Source organism: Saccopteryx bilineata, chromosome 4, assembly GCF_036850765.1.
Source record: "Saccopteryx bilineata isolate mSacBil1 chromosome 4, mSacBil1_pri_phased_curated, whole genome shotgun sequence".
Taxonomy (NCBI): Eukaryota; Metazoa; Chordata; class Mammalia; order Chiroptera; family Emballonuridae; genus Saccopteryx; species Saccopteryx bilineata.
Window position 1 is genome coordinate 75,851,126 of NC_089493.1, and position 18,785 is coordinate 75,869,910.

The 18,785-nt window shown below is 40.9% G+C and overlaps 1 protein-coding gene and 1 non-coding gene across 3 annotated transcripts in view; one reads left to right on the forward strand and one right to left on the reverse strand.

Annotated features, from left to right (window-relative positions):
- The first annotated feature begins 1,430 nt into the window (after positions 1–1,430).
- TRNAG-GCC (transfer RNA glycine (anticodon GCC)) lies at positions 1,431–1,506 on the forward strand. The gene has a single exon. It is a non-coding gene; the product is annotated as a tRNA-Gly (tRNA).
- Positions 1,507–8,090: 6,584 nt separating this feature from the next.
- The window catches only part of SLC28A2 (solute carrier family 28 member 2), a 51,800-nt gene continuing 41,105 nt past the window's right edge, over positions 8,091–18,785 (reverse strand). Inside the window, exons 18-20 of one of the 2 annotated variants that reach the window (XR_010731308.1) lie at positions 12,681–12,845; positions 10,117–10,244; positions 8,091–8,256 (exon numbers count right to left, since the gene is read on the reverse strand). Coding sequence is in view for 1 of the 2 variants with exons in the window: in XM_066276895.1 (XP_066132992.1) it covers positions 12,728–12,845 (118 nt within the window). In the remaining variant the exon portion in view is untranslated. Of the gene's footprint in view, positions 8,257–10,116; positions 10,245–10,901; positions 12,846–18,785 lie in introns of those variants that run through there. The other variant, XM_066276895.1, reaches the window with a different exon arrangement.

Here is an 18,785-nt window from a genome sequence, read left to right on the forward strand (position 1 = left end):
TTTTCTTTGTATTTGGAAATCTGAATTTTTACTACAGTGTGTCTAGCTATACTCTTATTTTGAGTTGTCCTGCTCGGGACCCAAGGTCTCATGCCTTTCATCACATTGACATTAATCCCAAATGATGAGACCTTTTCTCCATAACAATAATAGTCTTGTGTATTAGTTTTCTTATGCTGCCATAATAAAATAATACAAATTTAGTAACTTAAGACAACACAACTGATTATCTTACAAATCTGTAGGTCAGAAGTGCAACACAGGTCTAATTAGACTAATATCAAGCTGTCAGCAAGACTATGTACCTTTCCTGTCTCTCTAGGAGAGAATCCCTTTCCTTACATTTTCCAGCTTCTAGAGGCCAAATTCCTTTATCATGTCCTCTTCCCCATCTGCAAAGTCAGCAAAGTAGTATCTCTTTGACTCTTCTTTTATTGTTACACTTTATTTCTGACCACAGCCAGGAAAGGTCACTTTTAAGGACTCATTTGATAACATTGGGCCCATGTGGATAATCAGGAGAATCTCCTCTTCCCAAGGTTCTTAACTTTAATCACATCTGCAAAGTCCTCTCTGCCATGTAAGGAATGTAAAGTAACAGTCATCAATCCCAGAGATTAGAACAGACATCTTTGGAGGACCATTATTTGGTTTATCATATCTTGGGACCTCAGCACCTAATACCAAGTCTCTCATACAATTTTTGGTGAGTGTTCCCAAGGGTCTTGAGTTTTCTTGCTTCAGCTACCCTGTTGAGAGGCTTAGCTATCACTTCTACCACCAGTGCCCTCTGAGGGAATGTCATTCCTCTAGACACAATAGTCACTTAGACTTATGATGGTGGTCATCTGGAACCACTGGTGTTCCAAGGCTACACAGAGGCAGAGAAAGGGAGAGAAAAAAAATGACAGTTCTACAGTTCTAAGGCTACATTTTTTCCCTTAAGTTTTAGAACATAGTGAAAAATCCCAGCATCTCAAAGTTTTTCATAAATATAGAGCTTTTTCTCTTTCTAAAACTAAACCTTCTTTCCAAAGAAGCTCAAAATGAGACCATTGGTTCTAGTTGATAAAAAAGTCCCATTCTATCTCTCATCTTTTAAATCTGCGTTTTCTCTTACTCTCCAACTGCCCCAAATTGGTGCACCTGCCCCAAATTTCTACCAAAACAATGACATACCTCATGCATATCAATTCATTAGACAAATGATTGTCTAGTGCATATCAATTTATGCATGTGGTTTACCAAAGTAGTCTTGTTCCAACTGGTTCTCTAAACTGCCAATTTCTGAATATATTTGAAGGTCAGTTAAGATACCCTCCTATGAAATTATTGAGTTAATGAAATATTACAGGTTTAAACACAGTTTAGTTGGGATATTCACTTCCTGCATTATTTTCCTACAACTTACATTATTCAAGAGAATGTAGGCCCTGGCCGGTTGGCTCAGCGGTAGAGCGTCGGCCTGCCATGCCGGAGACCCGGGTTAGATTCCCGGCCGGGGCACATAGGAGAGGCGCCCATTTGCTTCTCCACCTCCCCCCTCCTTCCTCTCTGTCTCTCTCTTCCCCTCCCACAGCCAGGGCTCCATGGGAGCAAGGTTGGCCCCGTCGCTGGGGATGGCTCCTTGGCCTCTGCCCAAGGCGCTAGAGTGGCTCTGGTTGCGGCTGTGCGACGCCCCGGAGGGGCAGAGCATCGCCCCCCGGTGGGCTGAGCATCGCCCCTGGTGGGCGTGCCAGGTGGATCCCGGTCGGGCGCATGCGGGAGTCTGACTGTCTCTCCCCGTTTCCAGCTTCAGAAAAAAAAAAAAAAAAAGAGGATGTAATATCAGGGATTATCTTTTATCCTATCTAGAACCAAAGTCTCTTGAGATTTGAGTCTCTTTGCTTGACTTCTGTGAAGTTTCTTCTTACATTATTCTTTTTTTTTTTTTTTTGTATTTTTCTGAAGTTGAAAACGGGGAGGCAGTCAGACTCCCGCATGCGCCCGACTGGGATCGACCCGGCATGCCCACCAGGGGGCAATGCTCTGCCCATCTTGGGGCGTCGCTCTGCCGCAATCAGAGCCATTCTAGCGCCTGAGGCAGAGGCCACAGAGCCATCCTCAGCGCCTGGGCAAACTTTGCTCCAATGGAGCCTTGGCTGCAGGAGGGGAAGAGAGAGACAGAGAGGAAGGAGGGGGGGTGGAGAAGCAGATGGGCGCTTCTCTTGTGTGCCCTGGCCGAGAATCGAACCCAGGACTCCTGCATGCCAGGCCGACGATCTACCACTGAGCCAACCTGCCAGGACCTCTTCTTACATTATTCTTATCCCCACATGTTCTCAGGTTTTATAATTCTTTTGTAGGAAAATTTCTTTTAAAGCAGGGTCTAGACTTCCCTGCTCAGGCTATGCAGAGCACTGTCACTTTATCAGACTGTTGGCAACAAAGGAAGATATATGCTTGTCTTGAGGAAAACAAGAGTTATCTTGCAATAAATCTATTTCAGGTGAGTTCATATATGGTCTCCAGGCAAGGGAAAGCTGTCTTTCTCTGTCAAAAGGAAATGGACAGTTTTTTCTGGCCAAAAAGATTTAGGGACAATTGTGAGTTCAAGGTTCTCAGGCTCATGCACTCAAATACTTCTTGCCCGGGTCTTAAGGTCTCACGTTTTCCTATCTGAAAAAAACTTTAATATGGGAGACCTGTTAAAGCTATGCATTCAATTTCTTTTGCAGCTCTGACACTCTGGATCCTGAACCTAATTGTCAACTGTGTCTAATTTACTGCTACAAGAGATAGTAATCTCTTTTATGGCTGCCATAGTAGTTCTACAGCTTTCATAAATTGGCAATTAACTGCTTCAATCTATTGTTTTCTTTCTGTAAGGCTTACAATGCTAACAAAAGCAACCGGTCTATTCCCACTCCCCCTTTTTTTTAGTTGAGAGGAGTAATTCTCTCTTGTGCCCTGACCGGGATCCACCCAGCAACCCCATCTAAGGATGATGCTTGAATACTAAGCTATTTTTAGTGCCTGAGGCTGACACACTTGAGCCAACTGAGCCATCCTCAGTGCCTGGGGCCATGCTCGAATCAATCAAGCCACTGGCTGTAAGGGGGAAAAGAAAGAGAGGGCAAAAGAGAAAGGGAGAGAGAAGAAGCAGATGGTTACTTATCCTGTGTTCCCTGAGGACTAGAACCCAGGATATCTATACACCATGCTGATATTTTATCCACTGAGCCACTGGCCAGGGCCCCCAATTCTTATTACCATTTCTCCCATACCAATCAAGTACAGAATCCACTTAGTATCCCAATGCTTGTCTTCCACCTGCACCTCATTTCAATTAACTGTTGATGAAAGCTTTAGTAACTGCGATGCATGCCACTGCAGGGCAGGAATTATGTCTTATCCTACTTACCAGGAGTAAAACCATTTTTTTGCCTTCAGAGAGGTGGGCTATTCAACTCCAAAATCCTGTTTTGAGGGTCTACTCTTAAAGAACACTCTTGGCACTAGCTGTTTTTAACCAAGGGTTCTAAGAAAACAAAGCTTGAAGCAAACAATTTTATATTAATGCTTTATTGATGGGTGACATTCCAAAAAAGAAAGTGTGAGAGAAAAAAGAAATAAGGCAGGAAAAAAGTGAAAACAAATATGAGAGATGTGTTACCAATATGGACATAGCTTCATTACAAACAAAGATGGTTGCTTTATCTTCCAGGGCATTTTCAGAGAGCAATTATGAAGCTACTGCCTCTCAGAGCCGTCTCTTCACAGGAGGAGGAGTGAGCCATGCTGGTTTCTTCCTTCCTCTGTCTCTCATTGCTTAAGGTTTACTCACCCCCAGACATTAATTTCCCCACACTTCTAGATTATATTAACTAGCCCCTCCAGGGAAGCCAGAGCCTCTGTATTCCATTCTGGCCAGTTTTCAGGTGCCCTGGTCCTTTCTCCTAGTCAGTATTACAGGTGGGGACCCCTCAGTTTGTGGGGGCCAGATAGCAGCAGGGGCCTGTAGCCTTGGCTTCATGACTGTAGGATACATCATAGAGTTTTTGTGAGGACTTAGTCAAGTAGTGCCCAGTGTCTGGCATTTACCAAGTCCTCAGCAAATGTTAACTACTATTAGTAATAGTAACTAAGTAAAATTTTTATATGTGATTATTATGTGACATGGTTATTAGGAGCATTTTTCTCCACCCCTTCTTAGCCTTTGTTAAGCACCACTAGACACAGTCAGCACTCTGATACAGAGCCAAAACATCTCAGTGGTTCAACAGTGCCATGGGCTGTGGTCCAGCCACAGCAGCAGGAAGTGGGGCTGGGGAGCAGCCAGGCAGCCAAACAGTTTTGCAACAAATACTCAATAGTTTTGGCCACCAGCCAGGCAGCATACAGCTGTGCAATGAAGCTAAGTATTTTGCCTTTATAAAAATACAACTAGTGATAATGCCTTCCATTGTCTAGCCACCTTAAAATATTCTTTTAAACATTTAACTTGTCTCTGAAATCCACTAAGGAAATAAATTGATATTTTTTTGTTATTATCCTATATATTATAGCTATGTAGCTGAAGGATAATTTTCTTATTCAGAGTTATATATTTGCTTCTGAAACCATGAGTACAGGAGCTCTTAAATGTCAAATAGTTGAAGGATAATATTTTCCTTGGGAAATATGCTATATCATTCTCAGAGTTAGGTTAATCATAAATAAATATCTTTTGATTTAATGAATAATTCAATCTTAATCTTGTCACCATGGAAAAGAGGGTTCCCTTCTCCATTTTTCTTTATGAGACACTTAATGCTATAGACATAATGTTTACTTCCCTCAAGGGAACAACAATTCTTGACAAGAGGAAATAAGATTTCAGCCAAGGAATTGCAGCTCTATGTGATAAAAATAGCTTTAATATTCTGTTTTGATTCTTGCTTAAAATATATGGAAAGGATTTTTACAGTCAAGGTAAATCTATATACTGATAAATGTAATAAACATGAGCCTTGAGACTGTGAAAAATATGAATTTGGGGCTTTCAAAACTATGTCTTTTGATTTTCTGGAAGCAAGAGTTAAGTTTTTAAAAATAAAACTGATAGAGGCCCTGGCTGATTGGCTCAGTAGTAGAGCGTTGGCCTGGTGTGTGGATCTCCCAGGTTCGATTTCTGGTCAGGGCACACAGGAGAAGCAACCATCTGCTTCTCCACCCCTCCCCGTCCCCTTCTCTGTCTCTCTCTTTCTCTTTCCCTTCTGCAGCCATGGCTCAATTGGAGTGACTTGACCCTGGGCACAGAGGATGACTCCATGGTACCAAAGAGCTCAGTTGCTGAACAATGGAGCAACGCCTCAGATGGGCAGAGCATCACCCCCTAGTGGGTTTGTTGGGTGGATCTGGTCAGGGTGCATGCGGGAGTCTGCCTCTGCCTCCCCTCCTCTCACTGAATGAATGAATGAATGAATGAAGAATAAAACTGTCAGCAGCTATTTGGTCTAATGAAAAGTATAAGTTGTAACATGGGTGGTTTCTAAATTTATAAATTTCCTAAATCATGCTTTTCTTGTTGATGACCAATGTTTGTCTTAAGAGACTGATCTTCACATTAAAACCATTTGATGACTTTGTTGTCCCTGTTCCCAGATTGACATCACCCCTATTACCTGAATAGCAATTTGGCTCTATCAGTTCTGATCTTTGGACTTATACCTTAAACGTGGCATGGGCACCTGTCTAGGTGCCTCGGACCACACCCAACAGCTACCAGCCAGACCTATTCCAGCCCCTAGCACCCCCCTTCTAAGACTACCTTTGGCCTCAGGAGAGGTGTGGTATATGGACATGACATGGAACTAGGTGCCATTGAAGTTGCAAAAGAACATGAGAAATACAATATATAGTAGAGTTTTACAGAAAGTATTGAACTTTAAGTTGGTGTTGGGCAAATAAGTTTGTGAAATCTGTATTTTTGGGGTTTGCCCACTTTTATTATTAAAAATGGCTGCTGAAGTGGTAGAGCGTCAGCCTGGCGTGCAGGAGTCCCGGGTTCGGTTCCCGGCCAGGGCACACAGGGGAAGCGCCCGTCTGCTTCTCCGCCCCTCCCCCTCTCCTTCCTCTCTGTCTCTCTCTTCCCCTCCACAGTGGAGGCTCCACTGGAGCAAAGTTTGCGGGGTGCTGAGGATGGCTCTGTGGCCTCTGCCTCAGGCGCTAGAATGGCTCTGGTTGCAACAGAGCGACGCCCCAAGATGGGCAGAGCATCGCCCCCCTGGTGGGCATGCCAGGTGGATCCCAGTCGGGCACATGCAGGAGTCTGACTGCCTCCCCGTTTCCAGCTTCGGAAAAATACAAAAAAAAAAAAAAAAAAAAAAAAAAAATGGCTGCTGACCATGTGATTGCATTGCCCAGGTAATACTGCTAATTACCTTCGAGCTTGGGAGCAGTTATGCTAATATGTGCTGGAGGAGGGGTTGTCGTACTGAAAAGTGTTAAGAAGAAGGAGGAAGGAGGAGTTAGGAGGCCATTTTTGTAGAGGCCACATGTTTGCAGAGGAGACAGGCAGCCAAGATGGCGGAGTGCTGAAGGGGAATAGAGGTGAGGGGCTTTGTGAGCTCTGCTGAACTGGTAGGGGCCTTTGATTCTAGGAAAACTAGGAGAAAGTCAGTGGCTTTGGGATCCCTGAATGGAAAGAGAAGTGTTTTCCCTCTGTGTGTATTTACTTGCCCACCTGTGGGAACTAGAATAAAGAAATGGCTCACCAGTTCTTGGCTCCGCAGTTTCATTAACATCTATCTCAGGGATAGTCAACCTTTTTATACCTACCACCCACTTTTGTATCTCTGTTAGTAGTAAAATTTTCTAACCACCCACCAGTTCCACAGTAATGGTGATTTATAAAGTAGGAAAATAACTTTACTTTGTAAAATTTATAAAGCAGAGTTACAGCAAGTTAAAGCATATAATAATAATTACTTACCAAGTACTTTATGTCAGATTTTTGCTGTTTGGCAGAATAAATATTTATAAAACAACTTACTATAGTTAAATCTATCTTTTTATTTATACTTTGGTTGCTCCACTACCGCCCACCATGAAAGCTGGAACGCCCACTAGTGGGCGGTAGGGACCAGGTTGACTACCACTGAATCCGAATCTAATGGAAACCTGCACCTAGCTGACAGCGGCAATGGTCGTGACTACTGGACACACAGTTGGGATATACAAAAATGAAAGAAAGCCAGGGAATCAAGGAGAGAAGAGAGAACATTGCTTACACATCTCTATGTTCCAAGTGCTTTAACATTAAGACATTTAATCTCCACTCTTAATTTGTATAACTGAGAATAGAGGCTCCAAGAGGTTAGGTACCCCTTTCAAAGTCACTTTGGTATAGATTTTATAGGGAAACTCAGTAGTTCTTTGTGGTAATTACATACACAGATAGATGGCATGAAACAGAAGTAAGAAAGACTGGAAAACTAGGTTTCACACACATAATTGAGAGCCTTATTAAGCCATGTCCTTTTCACTACACTAGGCTGGTTTAGGATCTTGTTAGCTCTGTAACCAAAGACAAGTATCCTTAACCTCTCTCTTCCTGAATTCCTTTGTTTTTAAAATGAAAGGGAGGAGGAGTGATGGCATCATACCTTCCACAAAAAGTTCTTTTAGAATAAAGGAGAAAAATGTGAGGTGTGAGACAACCAGAACAATCAGGAGCTTTAGTCAAAGTGAAGAGCCAGGTGGGAAGAGCCAGAAGAGGATGGCTAGAAAGAGCCCAGATAGTGGCAACAGTGGCCTAAGAACTCATTTAAATATTTAGGCCCTCATCCTCCATGGTAGGGTTTCTTGTAAAGGGCCAGATAGTACACGTTTGTAGCTTTTAGCATAGTCTACATCACAGCAACTTTTCTGTGCCCCAAAGCAGCCATAGACAGTAGGTAAATGAATGGGCATGGTGAGGAAACAATAAAGCTATTTATGGACATTGGGGGGGGGGGGCAACAAAAAACCCCAAAATTTGTTAGTTTCAATGAGTCAATATAAAGAAGACATTCATACATAGAAAAATGCTATGCAAATTTAACTTACTTTTCATTGTTTCTAGTTTCAAAAATTTATATTCCAGTTGGGAGAACATGTCATAAACACAACTTATATAGAATAACCACAGAAGTGTAACTCAAGGTTCAGCTGTCTTGATGTCCTCAAGGTCTTTGTCTACTGGAGAACTCCTCCTCCTTTAAGATTTAATGGAAATGGTTTTGAGCCCCCATCCTGTATCAAATGAGAAAAACCAGTATTGATCCCAGTATTTCTGAGGTTCCTCGGCTGCCTCGCCTCTCTCCTTATAAACCACGGCTCTGCTCCACTCCTGCTGGCTGCTTTGTCTTCACTGACTGGACTATTTTACATCACACCCCCTACACTGAACACCGCCTGAATTTTTTAATTCTTCAAAATGCCACTGGCACCAAGCCATGCATAGAGCAAACTTTTACTGAAGATTTGAGGGCAGAGCTGGTGGGGTTACAGCAGGGTCAATATTAGATATCCCTGTTCTTAAATGCTCTTTGCCCATTTCTGCCTTTGAGAAGTCCTCACTGGCCATCTCTTCACAAGCAGCCCTAGCTCAGCATCATTTTCTTTTTTTTTTCTTTTGCCTTCCCTTTTTTTTTTCTTTTTTCTTTTTGTATTTTTCTGGTGAAAAGCAGGGAAGCAGAAAGACAGACTCCTGCACGCACCCAACCGGTATCCACCTGGCATGCCCACCAGGGGGCGATGCTCTGCCCGTCTGGGGCATTGCTGTGTTGCAAATGGAGCCATTCTAGCGCCTGAGGCAGAGGCCATGGAGGCGTCCTCAGTGTCCAGGGCAACTTTGCTCCCATGGAGTCTTGGCAGCAGGAGGGGGAGAGAGAGAGAGAGAGAGAGAGAGAGAGAGAGAGAGAGAGAGAGAGAGAGAGAGAGAGAAGAGAGAGAAAGGAGAGGGGGAAGGGTGAAGAAGCAGATGGACACTTCTCCTATGTGCCCTGGCGGGGAATCGAACCTGGGATATCCACACGCCAGGCAAACGCTGTACCACTGAGTCAATCAGCCAAGGTTGCCTTCCCATTTTCTACTTGCTACTCATAAGCCCCAACTCATTCTTTTTTTTTTTTTTTCCATTTTTCTGAAGCTGGAAACTGGAAGGCAGTCAGACAGACTCCCACATGCGCTCGACCGGGATCCACCCCGCATGCCCACCAGGGGGCGATGCTTTGCCCCTCTGGGGCATTGCTCTGTTGCGTCCAGAGCCATTCTAACGCCTGAGGCAGAGGCCACAGAGCCATCCCCAGCGCCCGGGCCATCTTTGCTCCAATGGAGCCTCGCTGCGGGAGGGGAAGAGAGAGGCAGAGAGGAAGGAGAGGGGGGGTGGAGAAGCAAATGGGCGCCTCTCCTGTGTGCCCTGGCGGGAATCGAACCCGGGACTCCTGCACGCCAGGCCGACACTCTACCGCTGAGCCAACCGGCCAGGACCAACCCATTCTTATTATACTTATTAGCAATAATAACCAACACTGGTTAAAAGCTAATTGTAGCCCTGGCCGGTTGGCTCAGCGGTAGAGCGTCGGCCTAGTGTGCGGAGGACCCGGGTTCGATTCCCGGCCAGGGCACACAGGAGAAGCACCCATTTGCTTCTCCACCCCTCCGCTGCGCTTTCCTCTCTGTCTCTCTCTTCCCTTCCCCTCTCGCAGCCAAGGCTCCATTGGAGCAAAGATGGCCCGGGCGCTGGGGTTGGCTCCTTGGCCTCAGTCCCAGGCGCTAGAGTGGCTCTGGTCGCAACATGGCGACGCCCAGGATGGGCAGAGCATCGCTCCCTGCTGGGCAGAGCGTCGCCCCATGGTGGGCGTGCCGGGTGGATCCCGGTCGGGCGCATGCGGGAGTCTGTCTGACTGTCTCTCCCTGTTTCCAGCTTCAGAAAAAAAAAAAAAAAAAAGCTAATTGTATCAGGCAGTATATGTGCTTTATGTATGTTCTTTCATTTTTCAGATATTTTCTCTACATTTATTTTGCCCCAGGTATAAGACCAAAGCCTTGGAGCTTCATCTTTTTATTCCTCAACCAGCCCATCTTCACCCAAGTCACCTTGATGCCCACCTGGGGTGCATCTTGGCACCAGGAGTTGTCACTGCTGAGATGGCATTCGGTCCCAGTTCTCCTGTTGGCTCCTCCAGCTGGTGAAACTCTTCTTCAGGTGGCAGAGTTAAAGATATTCATGCTTCCTGCTGTTATAGTATAGCTTTCTAAGTGTGGAAGTTTAGATCAGATTTGCTTTCAACAGCAAACAGAATTGGAAAGCCCACCCTTTCCTAAGAGGAGATAAGGACTTCTCTCCACGCTACATGCTACTTGTGTGAACTACATTGCATATATAACTCAATAAATTGTTGTGAACTCAGCTCCATAAATAGTAATAATAGTAGCAACTAACGTTTACATTGAGCCTACAATGAGCAGTCAGCCTTATAACCTTTACCTATAAGGCAGGTCCAGTTATCCCCTGGATATTGATGATGAGGGTGCCAAGGCACAGCGAAGTCAAGGAACTTGCCCAAGGATAGGTGGCAGAACCTGAAGCAGAGCAGTAATCTGACCCTAGTACTAGTCCAGGAGCACTAACCACTGCTTGCTGCTGCCTCTCAGGAAGAAACCAGGCTAAGGGAAAAATCAGTGTGCAGGTAAAGGAGCACTTTACTGAGGCTTCATTTTCCTTTATGTCAGCTTTGGAAAATATGAGAGAAGAGATAGGAATGGAGACTAAAAAGATCAAGAGGTTCTGAGCTCAGATCATTGTGAAGTGGAAGAAGGTAGGTTAGTTAATGGAACATATGGGTATCTACATCCATTTTTAAATATATATATAATTTATTGAGGTAAAATTTATATAACATAAAACTAACCTTTTTAAAGTGAACAAATCAGTGACATTTAATATACTCATAACATTGTACAAATACCACCTCTGTCTAGTTCCAAAACATTTCTATTACTCTGAAGTGAAGCCACAGACTTATGAAGTGGTCACTCCCAGTTACTTACAACCCCCCAGCCCTGGGCACCATCAACCTGTATTGTCTCTGTGGACTTATTTGTTCTAAATAGTTCATATAAATGGAATCATACAATAATAAGCCTTTGTGTTTGCCTTCTTTGATTAGCATAATGTTTTCTAGGTCCCTCTGTGTAAGAAGAAGCATATATCAGTACTTCATGCTTGTGTGTGTGTGTGTGTGTGTGTGTGTGTATGTGTGTGTGTCAGAGACAGAGGGAATCAGAGAGAGGAACAGATAGGGACAGACAGGAAGGGAGAGAGATGAGAAACATCAATTTTTTGTTATGTAACTTTAGTTGTTCATTGATTGCTTTATCATATGTGCCTTGACCATGGGCCTTCAGCAGACTGAGTAACCCTTTGCTCAAGCCAGTGACCTTGGATCCAAGCTGGTGAGCTTTGCTCAAACCAGATGAGTTCACACTCAAGCTGGCGACCTTGGGGTCTCGAACCTGGGTCCTCCACATCCAAGTCTGACGCTCTATCCACTGCGCCCACCACCTGGTCAAGTAATACTTCATGCTTTTTATCAATGAATAATATTCTGTCATATGTACCTAACACAATTTGTTTATCCTGTCAGCTACTGATTGACATTTGGCCTGTTTCCATCTTTTGACTATTATAAATAATGCTGCTGTGAACATGTACATATATGTAGTTGTTTGAATACCTGTTTTCAGTTCTTCTGAGTCTATAACCAGGAGTAGTATTGTGGGGCCACTGGGTAATTCCATGTTTAATTTTATGAGGAATTCTACATCCTTTTGAAACTCTTCTTTAAAGTTATACTATTAATAATATAAACAATATTAGATGTGAGAAATATATTAAACATTTTAAATCAGATTGTCTCAATCTTAGCACTGTTGACGTTGGGCACCGGCACTTGACTGCGGGGGCCAACCTGTGCGTTGTAGGAAGTATAGCAGCAATCTTGGTCTCTACCCAGTCAATGTCAGTAGCATGACCCTCATTTGTGAGGACTAATAACATCTCCAGACATTATCACATATCCCCTGGGAGGCAAAATGACCTGCTTCCCACAGTTTTAAAGAATTCCCTGTAAACCTGAAGCAAATATGGCACTAAAGCAGAATACCAAAACAAAGTAAGGCCATTAAGAAATGGATGTTCCTTTCAAGTTAGCATACAGAAAATACCTTTTGTTTACCATGTAATGTTAAGGAGTTTGCATGTGTGATAACCAGAAAAAATTTTATCATCAGATATTCATGTAACTTTCATATGTACCTTTAGTACCATAAACCTAGCTCATCCACAGAACTCCAAGAAAAACAGCTTTTTACCAGAGTACACATTATATACCAAATTACATTTATAGCAGACTGCGTCACATAATTTTTAAGATGGCAATTGGAAGCAAGATTTGCAAGATATTTTTTAATATGGTAATATTTACTATTTCACACATAGACTCAGAGCTGATAAAGAATTTTCTATTTGGTTCAGCCAAATAATGGAAAGACAAATGCTGATTTTCACTATTAGCATACAATGAACCAAAATGATATTTTTACATTTACTGTTAAAGATCATGGTAAGTTAGCTGTAGAGTAGGAACTCTTGAGTATACAAATACCTTTACCTTCAAAAATCTGTCAAGATCAAGACTGTTATGAAAATGGACCAGCTTTAGGTACACACAGCATTGGTATAGAGGTCACAGCAGTTAGCGAGGGCTATGGCACTGAACTCTTTATTTTCCCATGGACCGGAAAAAGAAGGAGTGTTGGTGCCATTCAGAGAAGTACTGAAATGAAAAGCAGAGAGATACTTAGTGAGATTTAAAACACACAAACACACACACAAACACACACACACACAAAGACATAAATAAGTTTTACCAAGCAACTGAAAAAACCCCCACAAAAATAAAGACCTATAAATGGACCCAATCACAATGACAATTAAATAGGACAGAATTAAATGTATTTTCTCATTCATGCCCAAGATAATCCCTCAGCCCCAGGCAACCACCATTCTACTCTGTTTTTATGAGTTTGACTCTTAAAAAAAAATTTTGGTTCTACATATAAGTATACCATGTGGTATGTATCTTTATCAGTCTTATATCACTTTACTTAATGTTGTTGCAAATAACAGGATTTCCTTCTTTTATAAGGATAAATATTTCAGTGTGTGTGTGTGTGTGTGTGTGTGTGTGTGTACCACATTTTCTTTATCCATTCACCTGTCAGTGGACACATAGGCTGTTTTAACACCAAGGCTATTGTGAATGTTCCTTCAATGAACATGGGAATACAGATAGTGATTTCATGTCCTTTATATATATATACCTAGAAGTGGGATTGCTAGGTCATGTGGTAGTTTTATTTTATCTTCTTCAAGAACCTCCATACTCTTTTTCCATAGAGCCTGTACTATTTTATATTCCCACCAATTGTATATTAGGGTTTCCTTTTCTCCACATCATTGCCCGCATTTATCTCTTTTCCTTTTTTAAAAATATTCTTAAATTTTTATTTATTTATTCTTTTTAAAGAGAAGAGAGAGAGAGAGAGAGAGAGAGAGAGAGAGAGAGAGAAGCGTGGGAGGAGCAGGAAGCATCAACTTTCATATGTGCCTTGACCAGGCAAGCCCAGGGTTTCAAACTGGTGTCCGCAGTGTTTCAGGTCAACTCTTTATCCACTGCGCCACCATGGGTCGGGCTATCTCTCTCTCTCTCCTTTTTTTTTTTTTTTTTTGGTAATAGCCAGCCTAACAGATGTAAGGTGATATATCATTGTGATTTTGATTTGCATTTGCCTGCTTGTTAGTGGTGTTAAGCACATATTCAGGTATCGGTTGGCTATTTGAATGTTTTCTTTGGAATACTGTATTCAGTTCTTCTGCCTGTTTTTTAACTGGATTATTAAAAAAAATTATTTTATATGTTTGCAATTTAGTTGTATAAGTTCATATAAGTTACATATATGTTATGTTTTATATATTAATCCTTTATTGGATATGTGTTTTTGCAGATGTTTTCTTGCATTCTACAAGTTGATTTTTTCATTTTGTCAATGTTTTCTTTTGCTGTGCAGATGCTCTTTACTTTGATAAAATCGCACTTGTTTGTTTTTTACTTCTGTTGCCTTTTTTTTTATTGTCAAATCAATGTCAAGGAGCTTACTGCCTAGATTTTCTTTTAGCAGTTTTAAGGTTTCAAGTTTTACATTCAGGTCTTTAATCCATTTTGAGTTGATTGTTGTGTACGGTGTAAGGTAGGGGCCCATTCAGTTTCATTCTTTTGCATGTGGATATAACAGTTTCCTAACACCTTTAATTGAAGGCTATCTTTTCCCCATTGTATGTTCTTGGCTGCTTTATTGAAAACTAATTAACAGCTTATCCATTGGTTTATTTATGGGCTGTCTTGTTTCATTGATCTATGTGTTTGGTTTTACACAAATACCATACCATTTTCATTACTATAGATTTATAATGTAGCTTGAAAGCAGAAAATACAATGCCTCCAGCTTTGTTTTTTCTTTCTCAAGTTTGCTTTGGCTATCTAGGATCTTTAGTGGTTTCATGTGAATTTTAAGATTGTTTTTTCTATTTCTATATAAAATGCCATCGAGATCTTGGTAGAGATTGCATTGAATCTGAAGTTTGCTTTGGGTAGTATGGGCTTTTTAATAATATTAATTCTTCTAACCCATGAACATGGGATATTTTTCCATTTATTTGTGTCTTCAATTTCTTTCATCAATATTTTATACTTTCCAGTGTTCAGATCTTTCATCTCTTTGGTTAAATTTTTTCCTAAGTATTTTATTATTTGATGCAATTGTAAATGGGATTGAATTATTTCTAATAGTTCATTGTTAATGTGTAGAAACACAACTTATTTTTGTATATTAATTTTGTAACCTGCAACTTACTGAATGTGTTTATAAGTTGTAACACGTTTTTGGTGGAGTCTTTAGTTTTTATATATAAGATCATGTCATCTGCAAACAGACAATATTATATTTTTTCATGATTTGGGTGCTTTTTATTGCTTTTTCTTGCATAATTGCTCTGGATATATTGAATAAAAGTAGTGAGAGTGGACATTCTTGTCTTATTCCTGATCTTACAGGAAAAGCATCAAGCTTTCTATCATTGAGTATGATGTTAGCTGTGAGCCTGTTAAACAGGGAGGGGCAAAAGTAGGTTAACAGCTGTGAATATGCAAGACACAGAGTTTATTCTTATTATTTATTTATTATTGTATTGTTTTCCATACAAACATTTGTAAACTTGTTGTTCCACCCTGTATATAGCCTTTATTATATTGATATACATTCCTTCTATATCTAATTTGTTGAGTTTTTATCATGAAGCAATGTTGAATTTTGTCAAATGCTTTTTTCTTCATCTCTTGAGATGATTGTATAATTTTTGTACTTTATATTTTTTATTTTGTTAAAATGGTACATCACATTTATCGATTTGTGTATATTGAAACATTCTTGCATTCCCAGGAATAAATCCCATTTGATCATGATGTATGACTTTTAATATATTGTTGAATTTGGTTTATCAATATTTTGTTGAGGATTTTTTGCATCTGTATTCACCAGAAATATTGGCCTGTCATTTTCTTGTAATGTCACTGTCTGACTTTGGTATCAGGGTAATGCTGGCCTTATAAAATGAATTTGGAAGTGCTTATTCTTCTTGATTTTAGGAAGAGTTTGAGAAGAAGAAGATTGATATTAATTCTTTTTTGAATGTTTGGTAGAATTTACCAGTAAAACCATCTGGACCTATACTTCTTTTTTTGAGAAGGTTTGATTACTGATTCCATCACCTTACTAGTAATCGGTGTGTTCAGATTTTCTGCTTCATGATACAGTCTTAGAAGGTTGTATGTTTTTAGGAATGTATCCATTTCTTCTATGTTATCTAATTTGTTGGGGTTTAATTGTTCATAGTACAAGTGACCCTTAAACAACAAGGGAGTTAGGATTGTCAACCTCCCACATAGTTGAAAATCGACAAATAAGCACAGTTAGCCTTCTGCATACATAGATTATTATTTGCAGAGTTGACCCTTGAACAACCCAGATTTGAACTGCATTGGTCAACTAAATTTCAGCAACTGAAAAAGAAATCATGTACAGTATAAGTGGACCCACACAGTTCAAATCTGTGTTGTTCAAGAGTCAACTATAGTTTCTTATGACCCTTAGCATTTCTGTGTTCAGTTATAATCTCTTCCATTTCTAATTTTATTTCAGTCTTACTTCTCTTAGCTTAACTAAAGGTTTGGTTTTTGTTTATCTTCTCAAAAAAATAAACATCTCTTATTTTCATAGATCTTTTCTGTGTCATTTTGGTCTCCATTTCTTTCTGCTCTGATCATTGTTATTTTCTGTCTTCTACTAATTTTAGGCTTTTTTTTCTAGTTCTTACGATGTTAAATTAAGTTGTTAATTTAGCTCATTATTTTTTTCTTAATGCAGATGTTGATCATTATAAAGTTCCCTATTAGAACTGCTTTTGTTGAATTTCTTATATTTTGATATGTTATATTTTGACTTTTTATTTATCTCAAGATTTTTCAAGTTTTTTTCTAGTTTTATTAAGATATAATTGACATATAACATTGTATAGAGCATGCAAAATGATTTGATATAGCCTGACCTGTGGTGGCGCAGTGGATAAAGCGTCGACCTGGAAATGCTGAGGTCGCCGGTTCGAAACCCTGGGCTTGCCTGGTCAAGGCACATATGGGAGTTGATGCTTCCAGCTCCTCCCCCCTGTCTCTCTCTCTCTCTGTCTCTCTCTCTCCCTCTCTCTCACCTCTCTAAAATGAATAAATAAAAAAAAAAATGATTTGATATATATGCTTATTTTAATGTGATTACCAAAATCTTTAGTTAAGATTTAGTTACTTTTTTTTCCTTACCAAGATATTTTTAAATTTCTCTTTTGATTTCTCTTTTGACCAATTGTTTAGTAACATGTTGTTTCATCTCCACATATTTGTGAATTCACCAATTTTTTCTTGTAATTGATTTTCTATTTCATACCTTTGTGGTTGAAAAAAATGCTTTATACAATTTCAACTTCCTAAATTTATTAAGACTTGTTTGGTTGCCTAACATGTGATCTATTAGATAATTTTCACATGTACTTGAGAAGATGTTGGATGGATTGTTTTGTAAATGTATGGTAGGTCTATCTGGTATAACAAGTAGTTTAAGTCCAATCTTTCCTTGTTGATTTCTGTCTATATGATCTATCAATTATTAAAGGGGAATATTAAAGTCTTCTATAATTATTGTATTTCTGTGTTTCTTATAAAGCTGGTATAGTGGTGATGAATTCTTTCATCTTTTGCTTGTCTGGAAAACACTATTTCTCCACTTCTGAAAGACAACTCTGCCTGGTAGAGCATTATTGGCTGGCAGTTTTTTCTTTTGAATCTATTATCCCATTCACTTCTGAACTGCAAAGTTTCTGCTGAAAAATCTGCTGATACTCTTATGGGTTTCCCTTGTACAAACCAAGTTATTTTTCCCTTGCTGCTTTTTTTTTTTTTTCATTTTTTCCAAAGCTGAAAACAGGGAGGCAGTCAGACAGACTCCTGCATGTGCCCGACCAGGATCCACCCGGCATGCCCACCAGGGGGCAATGCTTTGCCCCTCTGGGGCGTAGCTCTGTTGCGTCCAGAGCCATTCTAGCACCTGAGGCAGAGGCCACAGAGCCATCCCCAGCTCCCGGGCCATCTTTGCTCCAATGGAGCCTCGCTGCGGGAGGGGAAGAGAGAGACAGAGAGGAAGGAGAGGAGGAGGGGTGGAGAAGCAAATGGGCGCCTCTCCTGTGTGCCCTGGCCAGGAATCGAACCCGGGACTCCTGCACGCCAGGCCGACACTCTACCGCTGAGCCAACCGGCCAGGGCCTCTCTTGCTGCTTTTAAGAGTCTCTCTCTGTTTTTTAACTTCTGACAATTTGTCTCCTTAATGTCCCAAAGAGGTTTGCAGTCAGCAGCTAGATGCAGGCTGATTAGAAGCTGGATCCTCAGGTACCAGCTGGGAAAGTATGCAGTCAAACCCCTTGCAGGGAAAAACTGAGAGATGGTTATTTTTGCCTACTGTGCTGAACCTGGATGTATAGTTATTGAGGGTGAGGTGGTTCTGTGCTCATTTAAAAAACTGCATCTTTTTTTTTGCTATATTTCTTGTCGGACTAATGAATGCAAGCCCTGTTTTAGAGCTGGGTGATTTGGGGGCCTGTCCCTTCAATGGCAACCACAAAAATTGGGGCATTAGATATGTGTACAATCTCCTTCCAGGGATATATTAGCAACTTAGTTTTATTGTTGGAGTTAGCTGGAGGTTAAAAGTAGGCTCCAAGGAGGATCACAGCCATCTTCTATATGCATGGTAATTAGAAGCTAGAGCCTCAGGCAGTGGCTTGTAAGGTGTGTAGTCAGTCCCCTTCAAGGGAGAGACTTGGGAGATGGTTGTTTTACCTTCTCCCTCTGCAGTGAGCCCTGGGTGGAGAGCCATGGAGAGTGCTCTCATACATACACACGTTAACAATGGCTTTTTAAAATCTGCTACAGTCCTACGGGACTCATAAATGCAAGTCCAGTCAGCTATCAGAGCCAGGTGATCTGTGGGCTTGTTCCTTGGGCAGCACCACAAAAACTATGGCATTAGATGTGCACAAGATTTTCCTAGAGAAATGC